Here is a 23,733-nt window from a genome sequence, read left to right as displayed (position 1 = left end):
ATTGTACATGACTATATTATACAAGAAAATCCTTGTATATGACTATATTGTACAAGCTGATAGAGTTTATTACCTCAGGATTCAGGACTAAGGACTAACTTGGGATACCTTACAGCAACAAAAACAACACAAGCGTAAATACCAAAATAACTGCCTTTGTTGGAATCATGCTAATCCTTATTGCCGCACTTACTACCTCTATTGGAAATAGGCACCCTTGTTGGGAGGCATTGGTGGACGTAATCGTAGCAAGGCCGTCAAATTGGCAAGCTTCAACACTTTGATCATTCAACTGGAAATACATGTTGAAGGCATATGAAATGTTACCATTAGCATCAAGGTCATTGCATGAGGACCCGTAACCGAGGGAAGTGCAATCCGACCTTGAGCATGCATACTCTACGGAGCCTACTATCTTATCTTGGTTCTTTGCGTCTGTGTTGAAGATGCACCATTTAGACTCCATGTACTGCACCCCCTTAGCACCAATGGGCATCTTGTCATTGCCCTTGCCATTAAGGTCCATTGGAAATTTAGGTTGGCCATCGTAACGGAAGATCCCCCAGTGCCTCTCAAAATCACCTGGGTCTATGCTCTTCATGTTCTCATCAAGCAACCCAAAGAGGTAAGCCTGAAACAATGTTTTGTGTAGAAGGTTAAGGATACAGTACAAATAGAAGAATACTAGCATATTTTCCATTTTATGAGCTAAATATGGATACAAAATGAACCAAAACAATCAATTTAGGTTATCTTTGATTCAAAATTATATTAGTAAAAGATATCCAATATTTAGGTCTGATTCAAAACCCAATATGTATTGCATGTAACATTTTTGAATCGAAATAAAAGAGGGATATATGAAAGAGCCAAGTCTTGTATTACCTCCATCGGCCCTGGCCGCATTGGGGTGCCCTTGTTAGAAGCCAACTTCTTAAGCAAACCATCATAGAATTTCTTGGCAAACTTAGTATTGGCTTTGATGTGTCCATCAGTAGGCCATCCAATCTCCCCAACAACAATCTTCAAATCCCCATAACCATTTTTCTTCAACGCCCAGACAAGCGTATCAAAGTTAGCATCAAACACGTTACTATACGTGTGACTATTGTCGTTGATAGTTTTAGCACCTCCATCAAAGAAAGCAAAATCCTCTGGGAAATTTGGGTTTTGGTAAAGACTAAGAAAAGGGTAGATGTTGACAATGAAAGGTGCACCCTTTTCTTTGAGGAAGCCTACGATGTCTAGCATGAGATCCTTTACATCTCCTCGAAAATCACCACTTGAGGGCATGGTTGAGGATGACTCGTACACGTCTGCATTGAGGGGAACAGAGGCCTTAATATCTCCATGGCCAGATTCTTCAAGAGCCTTCATAATATTTTGTAGAGCTGGGAATGTTGTTTGCTTGAAACTATCATTGTAACTTGCCAAAAGTGGTTCATTTCCTACTGCTACATACCTGTAATATAATTATTATGAATCAAACTATATCTTATAGGGGAAGCACTTAAATTTTGAACATAATTTCATACAAAATTATACATTTTAATGATCATACATTTACCTTATGTTAACTCCTCCATCATAAAGATGTTTGGTAACATTTTTCTTAACCCATTCTTTAGCATGTTTATACTTGTTCAGTCGTCTAAGCATGTCATTAGGGATGGCAACCATGACTTCAATCCCCGTCCCAGCCAAGGCATTAAGCGTAGAGGAATCAGCGTCGAAAAGCTTCACCTTGTTTAGGCCATTGTCTTTCAACATGCCTACCACATTGGATGGTGGTAGTGGATGTGATGCAATGTTTCCCCAGTTTACTCCTATATTGTCTTTTTGATCTGCACCATTAACCATAGCCACTAACATAATGAAGGTCCATAGCCATAGGACCATGGCTCGAGCCATGGTTAGTTGATGGTCCGAGACAAGGATAGAAGTCTATCAAAAAATGAAATTTGGATTTGCAAAAAGAGGAGAATCTAGTTGGCAAAGAGAATATAGAGGAATCAAAAGTTTTGAATTAGGTTTAGAAAGATGGTATGGGAGGTTGGGAGAAAACAAAGGTAGTTTTCTTTTATTGAATGTCCTTTGTATGCGTTTTTAAGATAAACATAGTTTGTTTTAACTTACTATTTAAAGTTGTTTTTCCTCAAATTCAAGCAATGATTACATAGTTTACTAAATTATCTCAATTTCTAATTTTGGTGTTTTTAGGATTGTATATAATACATTTTTTTTATTAACGCATTTTTGTAAACAAATCAAATTATGTATAGTTACTTACGCTTTATTTTGTTGTATAATATTGTAGTAGAGTAGAACCTCGTAGAAAGAACAAAAAAATTCTCAATAAATACTCGTATTCTCTATCTAAGAACAATTCTTTTTCTAACTACTACTATGTTGCTAAAGGTTTATGTTATAGCAGGCCGTTTCCACTTGCCAATTTTGGATTTACTACTCCTAAAGGAGATTAAGTACGGTGCATAGAAATTGAAAATCTAATGAATTACAAAGAATTTAAACGTGACATATTCACTCCTCTAACATCACCAATTAAAACAATTTCAAGATCTTCGATAGAACATGGATGATGGTAAGTTTGGTAATTTGATTAACTCCGCGATTAGCTAGCCAATTTACCACTCGATTTACTTCTCTATAGTAATACACATGGGCGGATCTAGGGGGGTTAAGGGGGTTCATTAAACCCCCAGATTTTTTGAAAAAAATTTATAAGTTTTGATTTTTTTTTTTTTTTAAAAAATAAGGTTAATTTTTTTTTTTGTGAAGTAAATAAACAAGTATGTAACTTTGACACATTGGTAAGGGAGTGACTAATAGAGTAGTGAGGCTCCTCTTGATCATGGGTTCAAGACCAACCACCCTCATTTTTTTGTTTTTTTTCCCCCTTTCGATTTCTTCAGTTGTTCTTCATGAGTTAGTCCATAGTTGGGTCAATAATTTTAGGAGTAGTATGTTGGTCATTTTGTTAAGTTAGAGAGTTAAATGAATTTAGAAGTTAATGAGTTTATTTAGTGGGTTTATGGGTTAAACATGGCATTATACTTTCAGTTTCTTAGCTTATTATTTGTTGTTTGTTAGCCTACATATATGGCTCTTGTATTTGGTGAAGTAAGCATGAAGAAATATTATGAGTTCTTTATTTTACTTGCTTCATACTTATCTAATATTATTATTGCTTTTATCCTTTAGTACGTATTAGTTTCAACGGTCCTCTTATTCCTCTACTCCTCTTAATTCTTAAATCATTATTTGTTTGTAAATTAGTGATAATTAGATTAATTATTGATTTGTTTAATTAGTTTTGATATATTGTTGACGTACAAATTGAATTTAGAAACTTAGAATTTAAAATTTTTACTTGGTCTTTTAATTGATAATTAGAAAAAAATTTCATTACCAAATTTGTGTTTATTGGGGACTTGGGATTTTTGTTTTTCGAATTTTCGTGTAATATTGATTTTTTGCAATATAATTATAGATTTATCATTTATAGAAGTAGTAATGTTTTAGCACGCTTTCAAAGTATAAAACTCGAATAATGCTTTTGTAGGTTTTTTTTTATTTATTATTTTATAACTGTTTAATCCATCCATTTGTAATAAAAAAATTTGAACTTATATATTGAATATTTAATTAATATATGAGCATCGTTTGTTTTTTAAGATTCCGAACCCACAATTCGGAATTCCTGAATACGCCACTGGTAATACATGTAGACAAACTTCCCAACTTGATAAATTAACCACACAAACACACCCACCCTTGTAATCTAGTTACACTTTGTGAGAGGTAGAGATGCCAATTGATCATTTAGTTCGACTATAAACAACTTCCATGTGACGATGTAACGTTGAATTCAATTCGTATCAGTCTATCCTAGATTATCTTAAGTCGTGTCCGTTTTGCTAGGTCCGTCACAAAAGCTAACGAAATAAAACTTGAGTTGGCCCTCCCTTGTTACTTTCTTGATGGCCCAAATTTTCACATCAAATTAAGAAGCTCAAAGCTCAAAAAGCCCACATTCAAATTCTCTCTCCTCTCTTTATCTTCTCCATTTTGCCTGAAAATCCTGCAAAACCGCTGCAACTCTCTGTTTCAATCCCAACACTCCTACTTCTTCCATTGGTACTCCCTATTTTTCTCTCTCCTTTGACTGAAAGTTTATTTCTTTGACTTAATAACTGTGTTCCTTTGCTTCATATACTAGTATAATTTTCACCATTTACAATATTGGAATTATGCAATTTTTTTTCCCTTTAAATGCATGTAATTTTAATTTATCACATTTTAATTGCATCTCTATGTATTAATTCTCCTCAAAATTTTATTTCTTAAAGATTTTAATCACTCTTTTTTCGCTGTTTAATTGCTGAATATTTTGCTATATTATTTGGGTAATAAAGGAGGTTTTTGCAACTGGGGATGGGTCCTTTGACCTTAGCCATTGGTAACAAGAACTCTTCAATGGAACAATCAGGTATTATTTTTTCAGGGGTTTAAATTTGCAATATGATATAATGTTGTAATTTTCTTAAGCTAATTTAGTTAGTAAAAAAATATAATCATGATTGTTAAAGGTTTGATTTTAATAAAATTGAATATGACCCACCAATCTAACTACCCATTTTCAATATATATTTTGAAGCGAGATTATTGTGGCAAAATTTTTATTGGATTTTTGTGAGAAGAAATCGAGGTAGTGTGATTTTGTTGCCGGGTTTAAGTAAAATAAAAAGGGAGGATAGTTTTGTTACATAATTTCATAATGGATGAAGGAATTTGTTTTCGTGTTTGTATCAATTTGCTTCAGGAGTGTAGGTTTTGTTACACAATCCTTTAGCTTGTGCGTAATGTGTACCGCCTTTACCGGGTTTAATGAAAATTTGATGTCTTGTATTGATCGTGCACCACCTCCAATTACAATGATCATAGTACCTTGTGTGCAGGCACATTAGACTCTTTGAAGTTTCCTAGTATATGCGAAGGACTGTAATATCAAGTGTTGTCTGATTGTATGTCAAATATGTTGTATAACTGTACTACCATGGAGAGCAGATAGTTGATGCAGGTGTAGCAAATGCATTGATGAAATTGAGCTTAAAGCTTAATTTTCGCAGTCATTAAAATGAGGGCTAACCGCCTAATGTTGCGACTGAAAGCTAAAGATCTTTTGCCTTCTTGTTTTTGACATCTCTATAACTTGTTGATCTGATTGATCTACCACATTTGTGAACGCTTCTAAAGTGATGTAAGCATTTTGCAGATATGGCAGTGCCAAAAGTGCAAAATTTATCAACAGGCAGTAGGATGTCTTTTGCTTCTGTTAGCATCGGAGAAGAAAAGCCCTTTGATTTCATTCAGACATTGATAGGTATTTTCTAAGATTCTGACATATTCTTCTTTGATTGACAAAAGTGAAAACTTGTGTTCTTGTCAGAAACTTTAAGGAGCCTGAATCACATGTTTGTATCACCGAATGCACTGGAGGTTGTTGGTCACATCTTCCTGTACCAAATCTCATGGGAGAGAAGAACTTTAAGTAGCCATGACTGTGAACTTTTCGAACTGATTTTTTAGTGTTATCTCTGAAATAGTATCAAGATAGTTCTTATATCAACTTTGCATCTACTTGGACATGCTTCCCTCTTCCCCCACCCCCCTAAATGCTGAGTGTTTCAGATACTAGTTTAGGTGTTCATATCTTATGCCTTTGCTTGTTGACAATTTGCTTTTGAGTAAGTTGAACTGTCTAAAGTTAAATTACTTCTGCTCTGATTTGCCTGTTTTGGTAGATGGCATTATTGCAGGAGGTACTGCTGGTGTCGTTGTGGAGACTGCTTTATACCCAATTGATACAATAAAGACTCGATTGCAGGCAGGTCGAATATAATTTTATTTTTTTTGCCTTTTGTGTTAATCTTAGGTTGTAGCATGTTCATCGCAATAAGCATGTCTGCATATGCTATTTTGTTTCTTTTTTCATTATTTTTTTTTGGTCAATACCAGTAAAACTTAATCTGAAGCAAAGACTTCGATTTTATAATAGGTAGCACGTGGTGGAGGGCAAATTGTCTTGAAGGGCCTTTATTCTGGATTAGCTGGAAATCTTGCGGGAGTCCTTCCGTACGAATCTTTTTATGCCTGATTAAGTTAACAGTAACAATGAATGACTTCTGCTTCACTTATTTGTTTATTTTTATATCTATAGCAGTTGAGATGAAATTCTATCCTTTTTACAAACATATACAATAAAAGATATTTCTTGCAATGACACACCATACTATTACTTCTGAAGTGATAACCATTGGTTTTCTAACCCATATTGCATGCACACTCAACCTCGGAAAGCAGTTTCATGATTTATCTATGTCTACTGTCTTAATGATGTAATCCTACTTATGTCTGTGATTATGGTTCCACCTTCTTGATTTCTTAATCTCTTTTATGAAGATAGAAAATTATGGTTCTGGGGTAATACACTGTCATGATTCAGCACACTGTGGTCATGGTTTGTATATTATATGTATTATGCTCCTAAATCTTTTATAATTATAAGTGATTTATAGTCCTTTGTCATTGCAGAGCTTCTGCCGCATTTCTGGGTGTTTATGAACCAACAAAGCAAAAGTTGTTGAGGTTGTTACCTGAAAATCTAAGCGCAGTTGCACATTTGGTAGGAATCATACCTTTTGTTTTACTCTTTTGTACTTCTCAAGATGTCATTATTTGTAGTTTGCCTGTAATTATTTTGTTTTGGTACTATTGAAGTAGAACTCAACTGTGATATAGTGCTACTCAACTTAAATCCAAGTTACAACTATTCCATAGAACTCTGTGTATTTAGATAAAGCGGAAAAGTTTATTACCATCTAGTGATTAAAGATAAAGTGAATGGGGGTATTAATCTTTCCATAGTTCTCTATGTATCTAGGTTGTGAGAGATATGGCAGGTGGAATTTTTTTTTACTATATAGTGTTAAGAGTTAAGGGCCTACAGCTTAATTTAAAATCTAGTTGTGTTTGTTCAGTACACATGTTATGTGTGCAGGAGAAGGTGGGGCATCTTTAGCTTATTATGTTGTGAGAAGCTACATCATTAGCTCTGGCTTGTGGCATTATTGAATTTTAATTTGACTGTGGTACTGCTTTTAGTGAAAGAAAGCTTCTTGGTTTCTTTTCATCCAAAAGTTTCATGAGGTTTACCACCGTGTTCTTTGGGCAGGGTATGACCTTGACTCCATAGTCTTATATGTTTCCTGTAATGGTTAAGTTCAGAAGTTTTTTCTTCACCAATGCCATGTTTTCATTTTTTGTAAATTTGCTATTTATTTTTCACCAAGGGAGAATGAACATGTCTGTGCTGTATATTCAGCTGGTCATTCAACACTTCATTGCAGATTTCCTTGCCTAATTAGTGTTCTATGTTTAGCTTATGTTTTCTCCCTCATCTCTTTATCTATGTCTTTATGTTTTGTCAATTCTGTGCAGACTGCAGGTGCTGTTGGTGGAGTTGCCGCTTCTCTAATTCGTGTTCCCACTGAAGTAATTATCTTCATTTTTTGTAGAAGTATAATGTTCTGAAATATTGTTCTGTGCTATATTAAATGCTACTCTGTTGCAGGTTGTTAAGCAGAGGATGCAAACAGGTCAATTTGCTTCAGCTCCTGATGCTGTGCGTCTAATTGTTGCTAAGGAAGGATTTAAAGGTCTATATGCGGTACTTAATGTTTACTTACCCTCTTTGTAAATCCATCGAAGTCCATATGCGGCACTTAATGATTTTACCCTCTTTGCAAATGCATTGAAGGTTATATGCGGTACTTAATGTTTTTAGTTATCCAATTCAGCAGTTCTTACCAGTGTTTATCTTTCTTGTATTTGTAAAGTTTGTTACAAATTCATTATTATACTTTGGAATCTGGCGAGCATCTTTGAAATACTTCTTTTTTTGGGTGCACATTGCAGGGATACCGATCATTTCTGCTTCGAGATTTGCCCTTCGATGCTTTACAGTTCTGCCTCTATGAACAGCTTCGAATTGGTTACAAACTGGCAGTGAGTCTTCTTGCTCTTGCTCAATTGTTTATGTTGGGCCATCTCTATGAAGTTGCTGTAATCTATTGTAAAGGCTGCAAGTGTGCAAATTAAGTTGCACCCACAGATGATTATGAAGCAGAAACAATGGTTCTTTACAAAACACAAACAGGAACCAAGCCATTTACAATCCCCAAGTAGCTACTATATACTAAAAAGCGTTCCTAAACAACTTTATGTGTCATGTGGCATTTCTCCTCATTTAATCGAGTGTTTTATTTCTTATGTTTAAAAAGCATGGATTTTACAATATTTGAACCATCAAGCTCAAATTCAAAATGTAAAGTGTTAGCCACTAAGCTATTGTCATATTACATGTTATCATATCAAAATTAAACATAAATAAAGATCTGAATCATGACATTAATGTGATGACTCGATGCATCGCCCAGGCGCAAAAGCTAGTTGAGATTTAAAGCAGATAGATTGGCCACAATTACAGAACTGAATTGCTGGGCCTTTAATAAGTTGTCGTTTCTTGCAGGTCGGGTTAATTGTTTAATGTGTACTTACTTTTCAGTTTCCTCAAATAATTTTGTTTATGCTAAGATCCAATTAGTTTAGCCACGTGTTATATGTGGAGTATAAAACTCAGAGTACTATGTCTTATTGCTGTAATGAACCTAAAGAACTTACAGTAATATATATAAGCCTTTTCATGTTGTAAGTAATCATCTACGGGGAAGATCGTGCCTTGGTGCAGTGGTCAAGTGTCTACTTGCTATCTGAAAGGTCAATATTTTGATCCCTGGAAACAAACAGCCTCTTTATGAAAATAAGGATAAGGTTGCATACATCTGGACCTACCCTAGCGAGAGCCTTGTGCACTGGATACTACCTTTAAGGAATTATCTGTAGGGTGCATATATGTACTGAAGAACTCATTTTTCCTATCATTACTTCATAATTTTCCTGTCCCAACTACTTTAGCAATGATACACGCATGAGTCTTTGTTATATGCCCATGTCCCTTAGTTGATGAAAAGGAGAAAGGAGACATTATATCCTAGTACTTTGTATGCTTTTCTTCATGTGTAAATTCATACTAATATATGCTTATCTTGAACCTCCATATATTTCAGGCCAAAAGAGAACTGAATGATCCTGAGAATGCTGTTATTGGTGCTTTTGCTGGTAATAACAAATACAATTTGCTTGCTCATTGAGTAACATATAGGCGCATGCATAATCCTATTTTTATCATACGTTTGTTAACGTGGCTTTTCTAGTAATTAGAATAGGCAGTATGGTTCCTGCTGTTTGTGTGGTAATGTGGAGATTGCAGGTCTCTGTAGATGCTTTTTGTGCTGTTTGCATCTTTGAGCTTGCTAACTGAGATGAATGATTAGAAACTGAAGAAGAGCTAATTATGATTATTTTTCTCTTTTATAAAGCCTGAGATATTTATACCACACTTGTTGATTTTTAAATAAACCGATGAGAAACCTTGTAATAGGATAATGCTTGGAACATCAATTGCGTGGCCTGAGTTGGCTATTACAGATGCTGGCTAAAGCTTGACTATGCTAATTTCCATGATACTTGTTCATCCAACATTGTCTAGTTGAATGCCTGAACATAACATTCTAATTTCGTATGATTCTTTATGGAAGAAAATTACGACAGGGGCAAACTTGCTTATAGGAATAAGACTTGCGAATCTTGCCATTAAATTCATGCATAACATATAACATATCCTCTATTACTGTATTATGTTAACAGTTATAAATTTCCTTTTCTTGTGAGTTCCAGTATTCGGAGGAACATCTATGTGATATTCTGTAAACTTATGAAACTTTAAGAGAATTTGAGGTGTAATTTCTGTACAGATGCAACTGAAGACAATCTGATTTTATTTCAGACAATTTGGTGCTTACCTTGGCCTTTTGTAATAACAGTTAGAAGTCTTCTTGCATGAGCATGATTTGAAATTGGCATATTAAAAGCTATCATTGGCATGTATTGTTATGGGTTTTATATCAGTCTTTATCAAAATTTTCAGGTGCTTTAACTGGTGCTATTACTACCCCTCTTGATGTTATTAAGACTAGGCTAATGACCCAGGTATCGTATTGTTCTTATTCTGATTTGTATGGCTCTTCAATTTTTGTTTCATTTTCTTTGCTTGTTGCATGGTCTCTCATAGTAACTGTTGGCATTATAATTTTGCTCCACAGGGATCTGCAAATCAGTACAATGGCATAGTCGATTGTGTCAAGACTATTGTTAGGGAAGAGGGAGCCCCTGCCCTTCTAAAGGTAATAGTGTTGTAAATGCTATTTTGTGGGTCAAAGATGGTTTTATACTTTTTAGTTTATACTATATAATGATGTGGCAGTGTGACCGCATATCTGTTTGAAATTCCAAATAGATACAAGACTACAAATAACACTATTTAAAAGATGCAGTTTTTTTTTTTTTTTTGAAGATTTAATTGAGTTACTTAAATATTTATTCTTAAATATGTCAAGTCACCATTTCTGCTCCATCTTCCTCAACGTGTGGCCGTGTAGGAACTAGGAAGTGCAAATTAAAAAGTTGGAACTGTTAGACCAAGATCTTATTCCCTTAAACTTGTTTTCTTTGGCAAGCATCTTAACCACTTGGGAGTTGGTTTTTGAGAAGGAATTGTGGAACTTATTTTTAGTAGTGCTGGTAATAACTTTCTGCTAGTTTGCTCAGGCTAAAGCATGTCACCAAGAGTTTTTATGACATGGGCTCTAATGTCAGTTATTAATCTGCAAAATTCACTTCTGACATGAATTTTCTTTTCGGTATATAGCCCGTAGTTCAGACAGGCCAAAAAGGCTAGTTGGAAGTAATATTACTGCTTCGTAATAAAAATAATGAGTTGGATTGTAGTTTGACCCCAAAATTTAATTGGAAAGCTTTAGCTGAAGTGTAACTATTACATTCAACCCTTATCGTATTGCAATGTGATCATTTTAATCTTGTGCTTCTTATACATCTATGGATAATATGATACAATTTTGTGCAGGGGGTTGGGCCGAGAGTTTTGTGGATTGGTATTGGCGGTTCTATATTCTTTGGTGTACTTGAAAGCACAAAGCGGTTTCTAGCAGAATCACGAACCAAACGAATTGAAAATCCAGTGAAAAAGCAGGATTGATGTCTTCTGTTTGCCTTGGAGGTGGATTGTGATCTGTATTTTTCATCATTGCTTTGTAGATCTTTGTCAAAAAATAGTACTGTAGTGAAATGCATAATGATCAGAGTTGTTTGTTGAGGCCTAAACTAGAAAATCTTCTCTTTTTCAATAATAGTTGCTAATTATACGTTAGTTCAATTACTCATTGACATTATGATACATACTTTTAGCAGTTATAAATTTTCAAAGGTTGACAATTCATATCAGCCTGTTAACCTAACTATACGTTTTAGCAATCAACTAAGCCAAATGCAACACATTTCGTTTCTAAACATCCATAATATAATATATTTACAATGTCTCCAATTATAAGGGAAGGTGACCAACCAAAACCCATAACTAAAATTAGTTGTTTCTCTTTCAACTTTCATCAGCAATCCAAACTATACTATCCTATAAATACCCATCATAGCTAATTACTATCTCACTACACCATAAGCATCAATTACCACTTACCAGTACAACTTTTCATAGCGATTTCGTTCTATCCTATTTTTCACTATGGCCAAGCAGTTCTTCCTTTTTTCTCTACTCTTTGCTCTGTTTCAGATGAGCTTTGCAGCTCGGCATCTATTACAAACACTTCCACCAATCCAACCATTGCCAAAGCCGAGCATTCCTCCAATGCCTACTATCCCAACTTTGCCCCAAACAGGATTGCCACCATTGCCAAATCCAAGCATTCCACCGATGCCATTTAACCCCTTGCCTGCAGTCCCAACTGCTGCTAACCTCCCACAGCCTGCAGCATTGCCACCACTTTCAGCTGCTGCCAGCCCTCTCCCAGCAATGCCTGCAGCGCAAACTCTTCCACAACCGACAGCATTGCCACCACTCTCAGCTACTAGTCCTCTCCCAGCAATGCCAACTACACCAACTCTACCACAGTCTACTACATTACCACCACTTCCAGCTGCCAATCCTCTCCCAACAATGCCCGCTGCACCAACTCTACCAAAGCCAACAAATGTGTCCCCATTGCCTGCTACCTTGCCACCATTGCCATCCATGCCTTCTGCACCTAAAATGGTGTTACCTCCTTTACCGGCTATGCCAACTACCATACCTACAATCCCAACCATGGCACCATCTCCATCCCAGTAATGAAAAGCATTGATCACTTCTCTATAAAGCATTTTCCACCATTTACTCCTCACTTGGGTGGACATCATATCTTAGTCTTCTGGTCTTAGGAGACAAAGGTTAATACTTGAAATTATAGCTTATTGTAATTCCTCTTTGTTTTGGGGAATATTTATTTTTTATTTACCACATTTTAATGCTGCTATATATCTATCTTTCCTACGAGTAATTATTTTTTTTGTTAAATATTAAATGCATTGTGTTGTGCTCTGTGTTTGAATAATAAAGGGTTGGGGAACCTCGACACAACCACAAGTTTGATGAGCGCAAATTATTTTCAAAGAACTAAGGCAAAAGTTATCTCAAATATAAGTTTTGGTCGAAGCATCTATATACATACATATGCTACCATGTAAATTTGGAAAACCCCTCTCAATTATGTTCTCTCACCTGTTTTTCCCTGCATCACCAATAATGCAAGACTTTTGTTTAATACTACCATGAGAAAACAAACCATGTAAGAGGCCAGAGAGAGCATTCTACAATTAACTTGGTAGTAACAGAAAACCATCAACTCATGTCATGGAATGTGACCTAAAAATATGATGGTATAATATTAGCGCTTTGTTGTTTATAATCGAAGTCTGGCTACATGTAACATGTTGAATAGGGAGGGACTCCTTTTGCACATGCCCCCTCCATTTCCTCCTTTCAGGTTCGTTGTTTACAATTGCAGAGCTGATGTCAAATATCCGATTGATGTTGATAAAGGTTATGTTTTCGTGTATAATCTATTACTTCATCAGCTGTTAGGTACTTCACTGACAACCCTCTTGCGATGCAGTCCCTGAAAGCACAACAAACATAGATATTGAAGCCCTTAGTTATAAATTTCTTCCATGAGTCAGTGAGACAGTGACTATCTCACCTTATTCGAGTTGAACTAATTTTGTTTGAGATGGGTTCATCCACAATCTTAATATTATTCTGCAGAAAAAAGATTTAAAAAAAGGAATAAAAAATCACAGCTCATGAATGCAAAAAGCTCATCTAACAAGACAATTAGAAAGCTAATTGCCCGTTGCAGTTGAGAGGTCATCCTTCTCCCTCATATCCCCCATTATATCTTCTACAGCCATAGGAAAATTATTGGGGTCTAACTGTCTAGGGCAATGACACTTTCATGTTAACAAAAATAAAACCTCAATATTATTTGCCAATGTTTGTCAAGAGAATTACAGGAGTCCCATGGGGTTTCTAGTGCTAAAAATTGCAATGTTACAGAGAAGGCCAATATTACAAGTTAGCTCATTTGTTCTATCTCTATTGACTTAATGGACATATTGTACTTTTATGTCCTAACTATTCAAACATATAAAAGGATATCTCAACATCACACATCTCCATCAGAGGATGCATGGAAAGAAAATGCTCAAAGACCGGATATTTAAGCATTACAAAAATAGCTAGCAGCATATTACCTCCCACGCATCTACCATAATAAAGTCTGAACTTTTGCAGGCTAGTTGACACATTTGTATACGATGTTCAGCAGATAAAAGGCCCTACAGAAAAACAAGCACTATCTCACTTCATAATTGGAAAATTTGCAAATTGCAGTCATTTAAAGTTCGTATTTTGCAAATTGCAGCCATTTAAATTTTTTTTTGCAAATTGCAGCCCAAAAGTTCGTATAAATTGTAAATTACAGCCCGATTCAATTTTTTTATCGGTTTACATGTTGAAAAATTTTCGGTTAAGGTTTTAGGTAGAGGTGAAAGTTCGGTTTACGGTTTGGATTATATCCAAAACCGAATCCAATCCGAATTAATTCGGTTTTGGAAATCTCAATCCGAATCCAATCCAAACCGAATTAATTCGGTTTTTCAAATCAGAATCCAATCCAAACCGAAATTTGTTCCCTTCTTTTGCAACATTCAAATCCGAAACTCGAACTTTACCCTGAAAATTCCTACAATCATTTCTTGTTTACTACATTCTTTGTGAGAGAGTAAGATATTGAGAAAGGAGAATTGAAAATTAGGTTCTTTTTTTTAAGTTTATATATGAAAGGGGAAAGTGGTTGGATACTTTGAAAAAGAAAATGGGCTTAAAGTATTGGATCAAAATTCGGTTTGTAATTCGGTTTTCGGTTTTTTTTAAACCCCAAACCGAATCCAATCCGTAATCCATATTTTTTAATTTTTCTAATCTGATCCAATCCGAATTAAAAAAAATCCAAACCAAATTACTAATTCGGTTTGGTTTTCGGTTCGGTTCGGTTTTAATCCGAATTACTTTCACCCCTTGTTTTAGGGGGTCATTTTAGTCCTTAGGGAACCGAATTAAGCTCAGAATTAACAAAAAAATAACGTAAGTGTCTCATATTTACAGTTTCCCACAAATCGATACATTTTTATTACACAAAACGAGATACTTGCGTTATTTTGTGGTTTTGATCCTAGAAAAATTGGAATGAAGGAAATGAAGTAATCAATGTGCAAGGCTCAAGTACTACTATCTACTTTTATATTTTCGCCTAAACTTTTACAAAGTATTCTTCATGCTTTATTCGGTTTTTTATTAGCCCCGTGATTGTTATTAAAAGTGACAGATCAAGTGTAAATATATTGTGTTTTATTCGACATTGCACTTTTGTTAAATTTAGGTTCATTAAAGAGTGGTGCTCGTTTTCCTGGCATGATTGAAGAGAATGTCGATGATGGAGGTGATCTAATGTAGGAGTAATGGTCTCAATCCGTTACGTACATCTATGATTAGGGCATGATTGAAGAGAATGTCGATGATCATAGATGTTAGTCTTTGTAAAAATAAAATGGTCTCATTCCTAATTAGTCTCAAACATCTATGATCTGAGATAAGTAATCAACATACCAAATTAGACAACACTTTGTTGGTTTTGTCCTCTAAATATATGATTACTTTCAAATGTGATGTATGTGTTAAATACCATCCATATAGTGTAACCATTTGTGGAGTTTGATATAAAACAATTTTTAACATCGGGTCGGGCTTTGCCTAAAAAATTCAACCCATTTTGGGCATATTAAGAAGCCCAAATAAAATAATTTGTATATTTCATCTAAAAATATGTATATTATGTACTATCATTTTTTACAAGTGTTTTCAAACAGAAATCCTAAATTCATGTCTCACAGGTCTCACATTCTTCATTGCTCTTCTATAACTTTCAGCCTCCATCCTCATCTCCTTGTCTCCAGTGAGATGATTTCCAATTCCAATTGGTCCTATTAATAATAATCCTCAATTAGTTTCTCTAGTTTTAGCCGATACTTTCATAATAAACCAACCTAATTCGTTTTTGTGTCAACCAAACAACTACGACAAAAACATGGGAGTGAAAGGATTAATAGAGGGTGGAATCCCATCCATTATCGCTGGATGCTCAACCCACCTTCTTGACTTTATCAAAGTCTGAATCCAACTCCAAGGCGAACCCAGTCTGGCACCCACCACCCTCTCTCCCGCTCTCGCCTTCCACCGTCTTTCTCGCCCCACACAATCACCCTCCCCACCCAACCCCCCACCCCCTCGTGTCGGTCCCATTGACGTCGGTGTCCGTATCATCCAACAAGAAGGCATCACCGCCATGTTTTCCGGCGTCTCTACCACCATACTCTGACAAACCCTCTACTCTACCCTCTACAAATTGTACATAGTATACATAATGACTTATAATATGGCACATAGTACTACAAGGTGTCGATAACTAAGCTGTAAATTAAAGGAGCTAGAACAAAAGTTAAGGTTATACTACTATACAGTGAAATTGACAAAATTCACATTTACCATTAACTTAACTGTGTCACAAAAGCTCAAACCTGAATAAAACATTTGAGCTTAATTTTGCTGTGCTCATAACTAGCAAAGCACCAAGTGTGGAACTCACAAAAGATATGTAGCTAAAAACTGGATTAAGTTATTGTTAATGTACACTCCCATTGAAATGTACGGGAGATACCTAACAATCTAACATATACAAAGTATATACCTATAGGCTATAGCAGAACTTCTCTAATACTTCATCGTCCTTCTTTCCTGTGATTACTATCTGTTCCCCAGCATTTAAAACTCAAAAATGATGGACCTAAATTCCAGAGTAAGGTCTCTCCAAGAACCATTTAAGCTTAACGACCAAAAACACTGCCTCTCCCAAACAAATAATCAGAGTATTCATCCGCACTAGCAGAATCTTTGGTGCTTGGTGTACTACATGTGCCTTCTTCCGAACAGCTGAACAAGGAAGATACCTCACTTGATGAGTCTACCCTCGGAATGCTTTCAACAGAGTGAGTAACCCACTCCTCTACATATGAAGAAGGGTCTTTTGCATAACCGTTTCTACTTGACTGATGCTGCATCACCCAAGGATCAACACTAACATCAGATCTTTTATGCCCGACCTTGGACAATACGTCTTTTTCACCGTAACCAGATTCAAAAATCATGCCATCAAAAAATTCCCTCCTTGATGCTAGGGATCTTGGAGTATCCCTGCAGTAAAAAAGTTTTATAATCAATAGTGATCCAAAAAGCATTGAGATATTTTCTCCCAAAAACAGTTCACTACAAAAACTGTAGACGCTTGAACTTCCATTAAATAAACACCATACTTTCATATACAACCAATTAGAGGTATTCCAAGAGAGAAGTAGGGAACCATAAGCATGTAACAGGTAAATCCTAGTTATAAATGACCAATATCTAGATATATTTCGTTGAGGTTTGTCCTTTTCCTCTTACATATATAAGCTCTTCAGTAAAATCATACTTCATATTAACATGGAAGGATGCAGAAAGAAGCCAAAATATAATACATGTCTTCAGTTCAGTAACATCTTGGCACCCAAAGTACCATCATCTCTCCCCAACCACATGCGCCCAAAAAGAAAAAGGAGTTCCTAGCATACCTCATGCCTCATTCTGTAATGCTTGTAATTTGGAGCAGTACTACAATATTGTACCCACTTCAAAGAACTCATCTATAGTCGTTTGACACTGATTCGTTACCAAACTGAGCATATATAGATCACTCAACTTCTCCATGAATTGAATGAGCTACCCAGAATGGTTAACTACTTAACTCTATATTATCATACCATAAGCACATGCAATTGAGACAAAAATCAAGTAGCCCATATACCTTGCACTAGAGCTAAAATCTAGCAGTAATTGCATCAGGCTTTTCAAAATTGTATTTTAACTTTTATTAACTTGAACAATGAACAGTAATTGTTAACAGAATCCATACCTCGCATAGAGTAGCATATATGCCTCCTCTGATAAGACTCTCTTCAGATCCACGCTACTAACCTGCAGCAGGCCACTAATCAATCCATAGGCAGTAAGGCACCGTAAGATACAGACTATAGTCTGTAGTCTGTACAGAGTGAAAGGTTAGCTAATGAAAAATAGGCTCCCGTAAATTTGATATAATATAGCAGACTATCAACTAAAGTTCCTAAAATCTTCCAAGGAGTTGGCAAAGCCGCAAAGGAGACATACCGCACTGTCGTCAATCTTGAACCATTCTTCACAATAATTCTTCACATAGCACACATAATGGCCAGAAAAATCAGCCCTCGAGACATCCAGATGAACTACCACAGCATATAGACTATATTGAGAATATTTATCAGTCGAATCACTCATATAAGGAGACATGTTCAGAAATTCTGGAAACTGAACCGCTTTTTTCAACTTTGTGAAATTGCCAGCCTGGAAGAGAGAGTTAAAATATAAGCATCCAAATCTGTAATAATTCTTCTTGGTTATGAGAAAGAACAATAGACAAGGGAGGCTATTAAATAACAACCTGAAATCGCTTCAACACAATTGTAAGGATGTTTGGTGCTTGGGAGACAGTGAGCTTCTTCTTGGCTTTCTCATAAGATTTACATCTATTGCATAAAAGTATAATGAACAATTCATGCATCAGCAGAAGAAATTAACCAAAAATAAAAAATAAAAAGCTGAAAATAAGGGACAGGAGAGAGAGGAAAGAACCTGCTGCAGTAGTACTTGTTATTCCCTTGTAACATTTCAGAAGCTGTAAATTTTTTGAGAGCTTGTTGAAGAGTTCTGACATCCCCATCTATCTCTACACTGAGATCCTTCATCTTTTCATATTTCTCTGACACATTATGGCACTTCATGCATTTTATCTGAAAATCATATCAAAGCTCATTAGTGATGTACAAGCAAACATCCAAGTGTGTTGAGTACAACAAATGAAACAGTTTAGAGTATCAATTATTGCCATCAACAAAAAGCCCCAAACCTTAGAATAAAGATAGCCCCCAAATGTCATGCCAACAAGAGTACTTTCCTCTCCCAATGGACCTGAAAATCCAGACAGCTCAACACAAACTGATTGCATAGTATCAACAGCATATCTGGCATATCAGCAACAGGAACAATAAGACCATTTACGCTTATGCAGAACTCAAGGAAATTGAAAGTTCAGAAATTATGTCACCTTAGAAATTCATGAGCATCTTCTTCTCTTCCATGACCAAGATGACTAATATTAGAGAGGATCCGGATAGGTGATAACGGACTGTAACCTTCCCTTCCTTTCAGCATAAGATGTTCAAATTCACAAATAAAACACCATTCATCCTTCCAACCTGAAAGGAGCAATGCAATAGAAAAAATGAAAAGCATAAAACCCAGGCAACTAAAAAGGGTTCAAGACTTCAAGTCACAAGACGCTCAAAGATTAGAATATTAGGTACTTGCATTGTTTTGAATGAGTCCCTTGAAGGAGATAGATTGTCAAAGGCCGAGTGTAAGCAAGGCATTGGAGCACAGCATTTGCATAACAGCTGCAAAACATTTGGACACAAGATCCTATAAGCAGATAATAGTGACAGAGCAAAGAGAACAAACTGTAGTTAGTGGGCGAGCTAGATATATCCGTTTCCGAATTAGATGAATAGATCAAAATTGATCATTAAACTGTAATCGTATATTAGTATCTATGAAGAAGTAGCTTGTTGCAACTCAAGGGTTTATTCATGAGGGCCAGAGGCAGGGCTGCATAGATCAAAGGCGTATTACCCTTGTGAAATAATGACAGATCACTTAGAAGCATTTGGGTAATATTATTGTCCAAGATGAGTTGTGTATATGAAAAGAAGGGGTGGCATAGTCCGACATTCTCTTCATATAGTAGCTAGTAGATAAGAATTATATTACTTTCATTCTTACACCAAAACTTTTTCCAAAGTGCAGAGTGCAAACTACGCAAGGGAGATTATAAGAAAAAACCTGTTTCCACAATTCGTAAGGCCAAATGGTTTCAACTCAACTGCATTTGAGGCGTACAAACTCACAAATGCATCATATTGAAACACTGTCTGCAGGATTAAAGTAAACCACATTACAACGCGTAAAAAGACAAGAAAAATCAGAATGAAGGAAATGAAGTGATCCTAGAAAGAGACCTTGCTATCAGGGTTTCTTGAAATTCCAAGCGAGCTGTTACAAAGAGGGGGCTTCTTCTGATGAGAGGCTTTTAAATGATGCACAACTTTCTGGAGAGACGATTTAATACCATTATGTGGCAACTGGCTTGAACTACTACTGCTTCTTGATTGCAATAAACTATTACCAGAATTCTTACTGGCCAAGGGTTTGACTTTGTCATTCTTGATTGTCTGTGAATGCTTCAATACCTCGTTATCCACACACGGAATTTCTTTGGACTTGAAAGAGTGTATGTTACTTGAGACAGCTTTATCACAAGAATTATCTGTAGTACATTTTGGTGACAGACCTGGATTGGAAGACCTAGATTTCCTTCTGTCATTTTGCCTTGATTTCTCTCTGTTCAATTTCTTCACAGGACTCATCAGTCTAGTGGATGCCAGTCCCATTGAAATATTCATGTCCAGTGTTTTATTCTTATCTTCTTTTTGGTCCATATTAAGTACACTAATGTTTGAGAAAGGTGTCCCAATTTCCCTCCTTTCAGAGTAAATGTCTGAAGATTCAATTGTCACAGCAGATAGACGGGGCATGGGAGAATCCAAAACATCGTGATTCAGCTGACCACTTGTGAATTTCTCGTCCACCCTAGATAAATCTTCAGCAGAACAGGTATCATTTGTCGCACATTGCCCCATCATTTCTTCATTTTCATTTAAATTATCTCTCTCAAATGCTCCAGGGCTCTGAGGGTGGCAGTCATACTTATGACCTTGTCTCCAGTGAATTATTTGGCACTTACTAGAGCTATAGTATCCCCAGTAATAAAACAAAAGTAAGAAAGACCAACACAAACCACCAGAACAGTTAAGCAAGTCAAATTTCCAAATGCTAAGCAATACCCATGTACAGGGTAAGCGGGAAACATTGAGAAGCAAATAACCCACATTGCATTAGTTCAAAACCAATTGTGCTAAACTAAAAGTAAGATCAATGAATCATGTAAGCCAGATAGTATCCACAAGCCTTGACACACAGCTGAAACAATATTTCTGTTTAACCAGTATAAAAGCACAGAGAACCAGCTGATAAACTCTCAAATAGGGCTTTCGCATCCTGACACAACTCTTAAATGTCCAAAACACTACCTTAAATTCTTAATAAATCATTCTTTCCAAAATATTTTTAACTAATCTTTAGGCCAAGCCAACTAAATATGTGTGACTTCCATTGGAGTAATACAGCAAAAGCTTTAGTTCCCACCTACACCCCCATGAAATTGCACATCACTATCAAATACAAATTCTCCAAGGTATTCATTGGTTATCCTTGGAAACCCAGCCCCACTATAGAAATTACAAGGTGGAAAATTTATACAGAAATAGCATTAACTGACCAAGATTGGAAATTTTGATTAAAGTGAAATTTTTTGATACTTGGTAATTGATTATTGATCTTGAAGACAGTACAGTTTATGGCTTGACTAGTAGAATATTGAGATAGTTCAAGACTTTAAGCTAATAGTAAAAATTAAATTTGACTTGACTAAAATGTGTGTATATCTTCATGGCTTCATGAGGTTGAATTTGGTGAGAGATTTTCACACTTTGTTTGGATTGAAAGAAATAGAGGGAAAAGAAGGGAAGGAAAATGGAGGTATAGACTATCTTTGATTTGAATAACAAATGAGGAAGGAAGGAAATTGGAGCGGAGAGAAATGGAGGGATTATATTGTAAGAAATTGATCCCTCCAACAATAGAGAAATTTGGAAGGAAAACTCACCACTCTTCCAGTCTTCCCTCCCCACCTCTTCCCCTCCCTCCCCTTCTTTTCCTTCCCCTTCTCTATCCAAACACACTCTTAGGAGCCGGACTCCAAAACTTTTACAGCCCTTACCGGGCACAATTGGCAAATTGAAATTCCAATTGTCTTATATCTCATTATTCTTTATATGATTTTTTTTACATTTTTAATATGATTTTATTCCTTAAAAATACATGCCTGATCACAAGCTCAAAACTCAATAATTCCATTCACAAAATTCAAGCACCAGCTCACATGACCCAACAGCCACATGCCCACATCAAAAATAGATCACATTTGCCTTTTCTCCCAATATCAAACAATATAATTGAAAATCTTCTACTCTATTCATTTTGCATATGTTTATCAATCATTCCAAGATGATTCGCAAATCAGTAAATCACAACTCCAGCTCATACCATTTTTATGATTCCTACTTCAATATTGTTATCTCTATACATTTACATGAAGCAAATTCGACATTACTAATTTACTATACATTATCCTCTAATTAATTCAATTATATAGTTATAACAGAGATTTAATAAATAAGGAATCACAATTCTCAGATTATTCCATATAAAAATCAAACATTATCCTCATCTAATTGGTCCAATAATATAATTACAGCAAAGATTTAATATCACAATACTCAGATTATTCAAAATGAAATTAATAAATGATTTAAATATTCAAACCAATCAAATCAAGCAAAAAACAAAAAAATTACCAGTAACGAACAGTCTTGCAACGGGAGCACCTAGTAGAGGTAAAAGAAGAGCAAACAGCACACTCATACCGCGGCGAATTCATCATCATTTTAGTACTAAATCCACTAAATTCTCTCTCCTCCTTAAACACATCGAAATCCGCCATTGCAGGAGCTTGACGAGAAACCAAAACTTCAATCTCCTCCTTCTTCGTCTCATCATTCTTCAACGACCACCGCAAAACCACCGTAAAAATCAACAACGCAACCGATAACAACACCGGAATCTGCAGCATTTACCGGAAATCACCCCACACCAAGGAGGAGCAACAACCTTATCAGAAATCCAAAATTCTGACTCTCACACATAAATCCGGCGAAGTGAACCGTCGATTGCGGCGGCGACGACGGCGGCGGCGGTGAGATGCAGGCGAAAACGAGGGATTTGAGAGGTGATTTGGGGATTTAGGCTTACGCATCTGATGAGAGAGATTGGGGAGTTTTAGGAAAAATGGAGGAATGAAAGATGAAGAAAATAAATTAGTTAAATTAGGTGAATAATTACTGTATTGAGCTAATAATGAGTGTGGTTTTTGTTTTGGTTTGGGAAGAATATTGAGGAGAGAGAAAATGGTAGTGAGTTTGATGGATTAATTAGTCGTCAAATTGCGTGTTTATGACCGATGTTTTACCAAACCAACCAACCTCATTAGGCGATATGGCGTATTATGTGTGTTTTGGCGGTTTCTTATTTATTTAGTATTTTTTTATTTTTAATTACGCAAATATATTGATGTTAACGCACGGAATATATATACATAAACGATTCAGACTATTGATCATTGAGTACTCGTAGTACTTAGGACCTGTTCCGATTTAATGAATACAACTGAATTGAATTGAACTAATTGAGGCTGAACTGAACTGATTGATGTTGTACTAAACTGATTGAGACTGAAATGAATTATTTATGAGAAAAGAAAATTAGGAACTACACTGATTGGAGCTAAACTGAACTAAACTGCTAAACTTAATAGAATTAAACTTGAATTATTAATGAGAGTAGAAAATCAGGAACTGAACTAAAATAATTAAAATTAAACTGAACAAAACAGACCCTTAATATAGTAGTAAATTTGGTAATGATATTCCTTCACTCCCGCTTCCCGCACTCCAAAAGATTGATGCCCACGAGGTGCTAATTGGGTCAAAATGTTTTCAGACAATTAAGAGAGTTTTGATTTGTAAAGTCTCTTTTCCTTGTAAAAAAATAAAAAATAAAAAAATAAAAAAATATCTAAATAGAAATTAATAATGGAAATTAGTTTTCTATATTAAAAGAAAGACAAGGATTCCATAAAATAATTT

General features: G+C 35.6%; 4 protein-coding genes across 6 annotated transcripts; 1 reads left to right on the top strand and 3 right to left on the bottom strand.

Annotated features, from left to right (window-relative positions):
- Positions 1 to 97: 97 nt before the first annotated feature.
- Positions 98 to 2,233, bottom strand: LOC110723874 (glucan endo-1,3-beta-glucosidase 8-like). The gene is made up of 3 exons (XM_021903272.1): positions 1,568 to 2,233; positions 886 to 1,462; positions 98 to 631 (listed from the first exon to the last, which is right to left on the bottom strand). The coding sequence occupies exons 1-3, from the start codon at positions 1,909 to 1,911 to the stop codon at positions 110 to 112; spliced, it is 1,443 nt and encodes a 480-aa protein (XP_021758964.1). The 5' UTR covers positions 1,912 to 2,233; the 3' UTR covers positions 98 to 109.
- A 1,758-nt stretch (positions 2,234 to 3,991) lies between these two features.
- Positions 3,992 to 11,497, top strand: LOC110723857 (S-adenosylmethionine carrier 1, chloroplastic/mitochondrial-like). Of its 2 annotated transcripts, XM_021903255.1 has the most exons (13): positions 3,993 to 4,158; positions 4,437 to 4,510; positions 5,297 to 5,404; positions 5,826 to 5,908; positions 6,080 to 6,156; positions 6,616 to 6,706; positions 7,522 to 7,575; positions 7,655 to 7,750; positions 7,999 to 8,088; positions 9,210 to 9,261; positions 10,130 to 10,191; positions 10,305 to 10,385; positions 11,126 to 11,497. In XM_021903255.1, exons 2-13 carry the CDS (start codon positions 4,456 to 4,458, stop codon positions 11,255 to 11,257), a joined length of 981 nt encoding a protein of 326 aa, XP_021758947.1. In that variant the 5' UTR covers positions 3,993 to 4,158; positions 4,437 to 4,455; the 3' UTR covers positions 11,258 to 11,497. The 2 variants fall into 2 exon arrangements, with proteins under 2 accessions (XP_021758953.1, XP_021758947.1); XM_021903261.1 differs by lacking the exon at positions 4,437 to 4,510 and having other exon boundaries at positions 3,992 to 4,158.
- A 344-nt stretch (positions 11,498 to 11,841) lies between these two features.
- LOC110688802 (PE-PGRS family protein PE_PGRS33-like) lies at positions 11,842 to 12,468 on the bottom strand. The gene has a single exon (XM_021865590.1). The coding sequence runs from the start codon at positions 12,466 to 12,468 to the stop codon at positions 11,842 to 11,844; it is 627 nt and encodes a 208-aa protein (XP_021721282.1).
- A 3,712-nt stretch (positions 12,469 to 16,180) lies between these two features.
- On the bottom strand, positions 16,181 to 23,031 carry LOC110723842 (ubiquitin carboxyl-terminal hydrolase 17-like). Of its 2 annotated transcripts, XM_021903238.1 has the most exons (11): positions 22,387 to 23,027; positions 19,870 to 20,659; positions 19,694 to 19,782; positions 19,163 to 19,248; positions 18,900 to 19,050; positions 18,702 to 18,816; positions 18,428 to 18,585; positions 18,237 to 18,321; positions 17,927 to 18,139; positions 17,673 to 17,734; positions 16,181 to 16,915 (listed from the first exon to the last, which is right to left on the bottom strand). In XM_021903238.1, exons 1-11 carry the CDS (start codon positions 22,659 to 22,661, stop codon positions 16,549 to 16,551), a joined length of 2,391 nt encoding a protein of 796 aa, XP_021758930.1. In that variant the 5' UTR covers positions 22,662 to 23,027; the 3' UTR covers positions 16,181 to 16,548. The 2 variants fall into 2 exon arrangements, with proteins under 2 accessions (XP_021758930.1, XP_021758938.1); XM_021903246.1 differs by lacking the exon at positions 16,181 to 16,915 and having other exon boundaries at positions 17,707 to 17,801; positions 22,387 to 23,031.
- Positions 23,032 to 23,733: the final 702 nt, after the last annotated feature.

This window comes from Chenopodium quinoa, unplaced genomic scaffold (genome assembly GCF_001683475.1).
Source record: "Chenopodium quinoa cultivar QQ74 unplaced genomic scaffold, ASM168347v1, whole genome shotgun sequence".
Classification (NCBI taxonomy): domain Eukaryota; kingdom Viridiplantae; phylum Streptophyta; class Magnoliopsida; order Caryophyllales; family Amaranthaceae; genus Chenopodium; species Chenopodium quinoa.
This window is presented reverse-complemented; position numbering and strand designations above follow the sequence as displayed.

Excerpts from the sequence above, each read along its gene's own strand:
- LOC110723874 (XM_021903272.1), bottom strand. The coding sequence starts at position 1,911 with ATGGCTCGAGCCATGGTCCTATGGCTATGGACCTTCATTATGTTAGTG. Across the intron at positions 1,463-1,567 it reads GATGGAGGAGTTAACATAAG|GTATGTAGCAGTAGGAAATG; the intron begins GTAAATGTATGA and ends ATTATATTACAG. Across the intron at positions 632-885 it reads TGCGGCCAGGGCCGATGGAG|GCTTACCTCTTTGGGTTGCT; the intron begins GTAATACAAGAC and ends ACATTGTTTCAG.
- LOC110688802 (XM_021865590.1), bottom strand. The coding sequence starts at position 12,468 with ATGATGTCCACCCAAGTGAGGAGTAAATGGTGGAAAATGCTTTATAGA.
- LOC110723857 (XM_021903255.1), top strand. The coding sequence starts at position 4,456 with ATGGGTCCTTTGACCTTAGCCATTGGTAACAAGAACTCTTCAATGGAA. Across the intron at positions 5,909-6,079 it reads CAATAAAGACTCGATTGCAG|GTAGCACGTGGTGGAGGGCA; the intron begins GCAGGTCGAATA and ends ATTTTATAATAG. Across the intron at positions 7,751-7,998 it reads GATTTAAAGGTCTATATGCG|GGATACCGATCATTTCTGCT; the intron begins GTACTTAATGTT and ends TGCACATTGCAG.
- LOC110723842 (XM_021903238.1), bottom strand. The coding sequence starts at position 22,661 with ATGCTGCAGATTCCGGTGTTGTTATCGGTTGCGTTGTTGATTTTTACG. Across the intron at positions 18,322-18,427 it reads AACAAGTACTACTGCAGCAG|ATGTAAATCTTATGAGAAAG; the intron begins GTTCTTTCCTCT and ends TTTATGCAATAG. Across the intron at positions 18,140-18,236 it reads TTGTGTTGAAGCGATTTCAG|GCTGGCAATTTCACAAAGTT; the intron begins GTTGTTATTTAA and ends TCTCTCTTCCAG.